General features: G+C 40.1%; 2 protein-coding genes across 5 annotated transcripts in view; one reads left to right on the top strand and one right to left on the bottom strand.

Annotated features, from left to right (window-relative positions):
* The window catches only part of LOC122246048 (BTB/POZ domain-containing protein KCTD9), a 454,156-nt gene that overhangs the window by 398,288 nt on the left and 48,368 nt on the right, over positions 1-7,500 (bottom strand). The gene's annotated exons all lie outside the window — the stretch shown is intronic.
* The window catches only part of LOC122249892 (uncharacterized), a 24,555-nt gene that overhangs the window by 10,154 nt on the left and 6,901 nt on the right, over positions 1-7,500 (top strand). The window contains exons 2-5 of one of the 3 annotated variants that reach the window (XM_086533749.1): positions 1-557; positions 917-1,048; positions 2,272-3,017; positions 5,472-5,611. The exon at positions 1-557 is cut by the window's left edge and continues 1,264 nt beyond it. In XM_086533749.1, coding sequence (XP_086389875.1) covers positions 1-557; positions 917-1,048; positions 2,272-3,006 — 1,424 coding nt within the window. In that variant the 3' untranslated portion in view covers positions 3,007-3,017; positions 5,472-5,611. Of the gene's footprint in view, positions 558-916; positions 1,049-2,271; positions 3,018-5,471; positions 5,612-7,500 lie in introns of those variants that run through there. The other 2 variants (XM_043011069.2, XM_086533748.1) reach the window with 2 other exon arrangements.

The raw sequence follows: 7,500 nt of genomic DNA, 5'->3' as shown, positions 1-7,500 counted from the left end.
AGTCTCGCCGATACCCACCCTCTGTCACTGTAAGTGTTGCGGGGGAAATCCCAGATGATGCACAAGCAGTAATGGGGGGAGGAGGGAGAAGTGGGCGAATGTATCGTAGTGCATCCAGTGTAAGGATCAACAGCGAGAGGGACGTGGTGCTTCCTCGCGTCCTCAAGGTTCCCATCAAGGACCGCTCACAGCGCCACAGCTCGGGCAAAGAAGGCGGAAGGGATGCCAGCACTTCATCACACAGGGAAGGAAGCAGCAGTAAGGACCAGCTTCAACTTGGCACCAACAAGGATGCCACTTCCACCAAGGAGACATCCACTGCAGCAGCAGTCACTGTTCCCTCGAGCACAGAAGTGAAAAAGGGGAGTGACCGTGTTGTGATTGAGCGGGAGAGGAGAGCTGGACGTGCGGACGGAGGACTAAGCATGCCTGTGAGCCTCCTCAAAGGGGTGAAGATCAAAGTCCAGCCCAACAAGCAGAGGATTTCGGCCATCCTTCGTGAAAAGGACGTGCTGGAACTCCAGCGCCAGCTCCTCACCACTGTTATGGAGACTGAGGTATGTAGAAATGTGTTCATCTATATGTGAAAGCATAAAACTGGTGGGAAAGAAAACTGTGCATTTAATGCAACTGCCATAGTAAAGTCATAATGTTTTTCCATAAATCAAACCAACATGCTGCCGCACATTAAACTGGACTGGAAGATGTATGAGATCTGTGGGCTGGTGTTTACCATTGCCATCAAACCAGTGAAATTTAATGCTAGCCCACTTAGGAAATCCTCTTACTTCACAACTGATACCATGCACACAGACACTGAGCTTTTCTCTTTTTTTTCTTCCATACTAGCTGAACCAAAAAAAATTCAAAGCAAATATGAATTCCAATTCTTAAGTGGCTAATACATATCTTACAGGTGCTGAAGAAACAGATCGAGACTGCGAGTGAGGAGTGGGTGAGCAAGACAGCTGAGTGGGAGTCAGAGCAGCGTCAGAATCATACCACCATCACTAACCTGCGTCAGGAAAATCTTGGGCTGAAGACGCAGGTTGGCATAAGAGACTTATTGGTAGTTTTAGGCTTGGGTTTGAAATACATTTTCAGAGTGATGAAAAGGAAGATCCAGGTTGGCTTAACCCTTTCAAGACAGATTGCAATTTAAGATGTGCATCTCCTGATGGGCATCATAAGATGTTTTGGGTTTCTACTATTTTTTAAACTTACAGTATGATATATGCATCTTTACACAATATTATAAAACACTAGTAATGATTAGCATTTGGTGTGATACCCTAGTTACACAGCTAAAGAAATTAGTAGCTTTCAATTTCAACAAAATAAAATATGCTGTAGGATCCTAGCCCATGAAATATGCCTGTCCTAGAAGGGTTAAAAAACTAATAGGTAGTTTTAGGCTTTGGGTTCAGAATTTTTTTCTTCAGAGTAATGACATGGAGAGATTTTTGTGTTCATATATGTATATATATATATATATTTTATCTCCCTTAAACCAAATAACACACAAAGGGAACTGGGGATGGACAAGGGGATGCAATACCTAATCATATCTCTTGCTTAGTTTTATTCCCCTCCACTTGGGCAATAAAGTAAGCTGTATGATATTTGATATATTGTTTGTTTCCTGTTATCACTGGGCATGTGATAGATCATGCATGTACATTGATAGTATGTCCTTTTTTATTTTTTGACTAATGAGTGTTCATCTACTTGTTTGTTTTATTGATTTATAAAGTAAATAATGAATGAATAGATCTCATTTAATTAATTTTTCTCTACTTTTTCTTCTTAATACACTCTACAGATTTGTATTTTGTGCTTATTGTGAATGAGAAAATTGACTTCTGATAATTTAACTTTGTATAAAGATTATGATTGTTCATGAAAGTTACAATGATTATCTTGTATTCGTATTTGAATATATATTTGTATTTGTATTGATTGATATGTACTTTTCTCTCTTTTTTTTATACTTTATGACAGTTTGTCTAAACATTTATATGTCTATATATATATATATATATATATATATATATATATATATATATATATATATATATATATATATATATATATATATATATATATATATATATATATTGCATTTTTAATGTAATATAGGAGAAAAATCAAAGAATTATATGATACTCCAGTTGATTTCAGGTAATACCATAATCATACCTGATCTGATCTAACTCAACTTGTGGTTCTTCATAATTTCTCTGATAATTCATACAATTGTTGCCTCCCCAGCTGGAGGAGCGTGAGAGGACTGTGACTGGCCACAAGGATGCGAGCGTGGGTGCCCACCCATTGCTGCACACTGTGGCCACCATGACGGATAGTGGCGATGCAGACAGTGTGGAAGCTGCCACGCACACCGTTCACCCCGGGCCAAACATCAAGTATGATGTAGTGGTCCACCAGGAGGATGCACGACATGCAGAGACCAACAACAACACTGTAGGTGGTTCAGTGCCAGAGTTTGGAGGTCGCAAGGCTCCCCCAGCAGTGGAGAAGCCACCACGACGCAGCCGGGAAGTGCGGACGTCCTCCTCCACTGGCTCCTGGAGCTCCCACCACACCACACACTCTGTTAGCAGCCACAGGGAGTCCTCAGGCTCGGAGGTCACTGGAGGGCGGGAGTCTGTAGGAAGAGGAGCTGGACCTCGTACTAGGCCAGGGCTGGCCTCAGGGCGCTCCACCCCCACAGCTACTCCCCGGTCTTCGCCTGCTCCAAGTATTAATGCGAGGACAGCAGCAAGCAGAAGCACCCTGCAGGAAGGAGCACGAGCCAGCCCCCTTGGACGCAGCACCAGCAGTGTGGCTGCCAGTGGGCGAGTAGCTGTGGGTCGCAGAGACTCTCTCAAGGCACCACAGGGAAGCGTGAATGGCAACGGGAAGAGCAGTAATGGGGCGGGTGGCCAGCACAAGGTACGCAGTCGGGGGGCGTCCATCTTGGGCCGCTGGCTCAATATACTCGAGTAGTCACCACACACGTAAGTGCCGCGCCCGTCCAGACCCTGAGAAGTCTTATTCTTAGCCAGTAACCTTGAAAACTTCCCTGAAACCACCTGGGCCAGCAGCACTAAAGCCTCACCCCACGAGAGGCATTTTGATGAACGCAAAAGCCCCTAACTAGCCAAACAGGCCTCCTACCCTCTCCCCCTTCTCCCACAGGCGCTGCTGGAAAAAGGTGTTCTCAGGGTTGTTACAAGGACTTGGGCTTCACTTTTTTTACATCTTGGAGTTGCACCTTTCACTCTTTGCTGGATGTTTAAAGTAGCAGTGCAAGACATCACGGTCACGCTAGCGGTACAGGAAGGCACCGGAGCTCAGAGTGATAGTTAGTAGATGTGTTCCCAAAGCTTTTGTTATGGGGGCAGGAAGTGAGTGCTCTCTCTTGCGTGCAGGGGACAGTGGGATTGACTAGCAACATGCTTTAAGCTTCGACAGTAATTTCACGACTTGACAGATTGCAGAAGCCGTTAGAATGATATGTAGATCCTTTTGTATTTTATTTCTTAGTACAAGTTATGGTAATTCTTAATCTAATTTGTCAAAGGGAAATTAATCAGGAAGTTGTTATATCAAGTAAATTCAATCGTAAATTGTTGATCAGATGAATAAGGAATAAGTTATGCTAATTTTCAGTCTCTTTGGTCAGAGAGAAATTGACTATGGAGTCACAGTGTCAGACAGTAAGTCAAGAATTTAGTTTTAATTTACAGCCTCAAAGGACAATGATTGAGGAAGGCCTAGACCTGATACCATGGGTGCCGTGAGGAAAAACTGGGTTATTTCGGGTCTTGACGGGCGGACACGTGTGAATGCTAGACCGCAGCTTATATTAAGGTGTTGCCGGTCTCACCAACAGTTCAATTCTCTGTGTCCTAAATGTCTCATTCTAGAATATGCAATTGTATTCACACATGCATAACTTGAACATTTAAATACGTGTCTTATAACACTGACACAGATCAGACACACCCACTTATACAAACATACAGAACACTTTAGACTATTTGACTTTGCAAAGAAAGAAAATATACGTTGGTTAGGCTGGGAACACACTTAGTAGTAAGATGACGGAATATATCCCTCTCCTTTAGAATAAAAAAGATAGATATAAAGAAATATGGTGGTTTGGCTAGCTGCAGTTAGCTTAGGTGTGGCCGTTTGCCGTGCTGGAACGACAGTGCTATTTCTTTTTCCCTATGCTGCTAAATGACCCCAGCTGTTGGTGCAGCAGACAGTTTTTAAGTAAGCAATCTCCCTAGCGCAAGTTTTCCTTCTTTGTGACACTTCTATAGTGCATTAAGAAAGAAATGGAAAGTTTTCTTGCAGTTCTAAGCATAGGCAGTATGGACACACCTTTGCTTCCTCTTCTTATCATAGAATAGTGATCTGGAGTATAAGCATGATTTTCTTTTCTTTTCTTTTTTTTTCCTAACATTGGTGGAAAGAATATAGTGAATTATTAGTTTTAGACTTTATTTGATAAGAAATATTTATTTACTTGATTAGCGATGTTATAGATGATGAAGTGCATCATAATATAGATATTATTTTTTTATAGAGATATTTTTATATCACTACAGATATTTTTATTAGAAATAGAAATCATGATTAATATTAGGGCTTGAATAATTAATAATTGATTTTGAATGAAAAAAAAACAGGTGCCATTAAAAGTAAGGTCTGAGTTTATGTATTTTACAGCTAAATTTTTGTTTTAAAGTAAATTTATTCATATACTTTAATGCTACCTGTATGAAGCCATACATATTGATAAAGCAGTTATGGGGTAGAAGATAAACCTTTGAATTATTTGTTTAAAAGAATTCATAACTTGGATTTCATAATTGCAAGGTTTCTAAGACCTTTTCTATGCAAGATATTGAATTGCTGACTTTAAATTGAATGACAGTTACTCGGAGTGAAGTAGGTTTTGCCCCATTGCTGCAGTGTGTTTTTAGCTGATTTTTCTTGATTGATTGTTCTAACGAGCCTCACCGAAAACCTTTGCTCTCTCCGAATGCAAGACAGGATGTGGCGTTCCTAAAATGGTAAAAAAATACTCCATACATACGGATTTATTTCTTTCTAGAACAGGCTCTTGTGATTTAAGGAAATTATTCTCTTTAAATGAACACTTTTTTGATGAGATGAACAGCAGCTGGCATTTGCATTTTCAAGGGCAAAGGTTGTTACGGACATATTTCACTGCTTTTTTTTCCCCCACTCATTAAAGTTTACGTACATTAGAATGATTCATCTATAATCTACATTGTTAAAAAAGAAAGAAAAAGAAGAGGATAAAAGAGGAAAAAAAGGAAAATAATCGTATGAGCTCACCGCCATCACCAAAGTTGCGACTGGAGGCGGCGGTGTAGGCGTGCGTGAGACCCTGTGTGGCTAGTGGTGTACGGTAGCTTGGTTTTCTCTCACAGGGGACTGGTGTGGTAGACTCATCTTCCTCTTCCTCCTCCTCCTCCTCCACCACCTCCTCCAATGTGTCCTCCTCCACCACTTCCTCCTCCTCCTCCTCCTCCTCACCTTCGACAGTGGCTGAACGTCGCACTAACAGGCCCGCCTCCTTCTTCAGGTTTGTGTTCCTCCTTAGTATGTGACATTCAACTAAGCCTCCCTCCCAACCAGTCTGTTTTTTTTTGTTTTTTTTGTTTTTGTGTGTGTGTGTGTGTGTGTGTGTGTGTGTGTGTGTGTGTGTGTGTGTGTGTGTGTGTGTGTGTGTGTGTGTGTGTGTGTACGTGTGTGTGTGTACGTACGTGCGTGTGAGCACACACGCATGCAAGTGGTGGTCTCTGTGCCAAGGTGTGCAAGTCCTCTTTGGCTTTCTTTCCCAGCTGGAAGTGTCGGATTGGGCTTGGGGCTTGGTAACAGTTGGTTCAAAGGAATTGTTTTGCATGTGTAAATGAGATGAAATGGAAATATAAAAATGGTTGATGAAATATATACAATAAATGAAAAACAAAGCAAAAAACAAAAAGGAAAAGCCAATACAATTGAAATAAACAAGGAAAAAAGAACATGGATAACAACAGAGAAATAGAAATGACAGTGATATATGCCTAATGGTTTGGAAAGGCAATAACAGGAATACTAGTAAATGGATATTCAGCTAAATTTTACAAAGTGAAAGAGTTAGTGTGACGGAATCAGGAATTAGATGATGATGATGATTAGGATTGCAGAACAAAATTTCAAGTTATTCACAGTTATAAAATTTATTATTGTTTATGGCCTAGGAGAAATATTTGTTGATATATTTACTTTTTTAAAGGTAACTTTATATTTCTCTACTGATACTGTAGAAAGATTATCATTCATTCGAAAAGTTACTCATTATAGCAGAGATAGTATGCTATAATACTGACAAATCCCAAAGACAGTAGTAACATGGTATTATATTAACGCTAGTGCATAGACTAATCCATTGTATTGAATTTAGTGCCATATAATGAATACTGCTTAACCTCTCCTAACCGATCCAGTACTTTTGTCCCACAATAGGCATTTTTTAATTGTATGCCTGTACTTTCTCTTTATGTGCGGTTACAAGTAATAACTCGTAACTTATCTAAATTTATCTTTTTATGTGAGTATGTAAATGTGCGTGGACAGTGAGCGCGCGCGCGCGCGCGCGTGAGAGAGAGAGAGAGAGAGAGAGAGAGAGAGAGAGAGAGAGAGAGAGAGAGAGAGAGAGAGAGAGAGAGAGAGAGAGAGAGAGAGAGAGAGAGAGGTGTGTGTGTGTGTGTGTGTGTGTGTGTGTGTGTGTGTGTGTGTGTGTGTGTGTGTGTGTGTGTGTGTGTGTGTGTGTGTGTGTGTGTGTGTGTGTGTGTGTGTGTGTGTGTGTGTGTGTGTGTGTGTGTGTAATTGTGTAATTGTGTAATTGTGTAATTGTGTAATTGTGTGTGTGTAATTGTGTGCAAATGCTTTTGCATGTGTATGTTCATGTGTGTGTATGTGTGTGGAAGTATGTTTGTATGCATGTGTTTTGCTGACCTTTACTGTGCATTGACCAGTAGATGTGCAACTGATTATTTTTTTAGTATAAGGTAGTTGCTCTGCAGTTTTATACCATTACTGCTATTTTTTATTATCATCCTCATTTTCTTTTTCTTTTAGTAAAATTTCATATAGATATTATTGCAATGTTTCAGCTTCATGTGCTTCAGGAAAGTTTTTTTGTTTCTATTTTCATAGAAGAGAGAAAAAAATGTAAGACCTTTTTATAATCTTAAAGCAGAAATTACCTTTTTAAAAAACATATTTCCTGAGTCAATGTTAAAGTTTCACAGTATAAAGAGAATATAAGTTTTGATAGAGGATTGATATGGCCAATTATTGATATTAATAATGCTTGAAGGGCCAGTCAAGAAAGGATGCTTAGATGACAGGAAAAGACAAAAGTTGAAGTAGTATATTTATGCATGACTGTATGTGAATGTCAGTGCATGA

This window comes from Penaeus japonicus, unplaced genomic scaffold (assembly GCF_977035675.1).
Source record: "Penaeus japonicus unplaced genomic scaffold, GWHDUDI00000001_assembly GWHDUDI00000040, whole genome shotgun sequence".
In the NCBI taxonomy this organism is placed as follows: Eukaryota; Metazoa; Arthropoda; class Malacostraca; order Decapoda; family Penaeidae; genus Penaeus; species Penaeus japonicus.
This window is presented reverse-complemented; position numbering and strand designations above follow the sequence as displayed.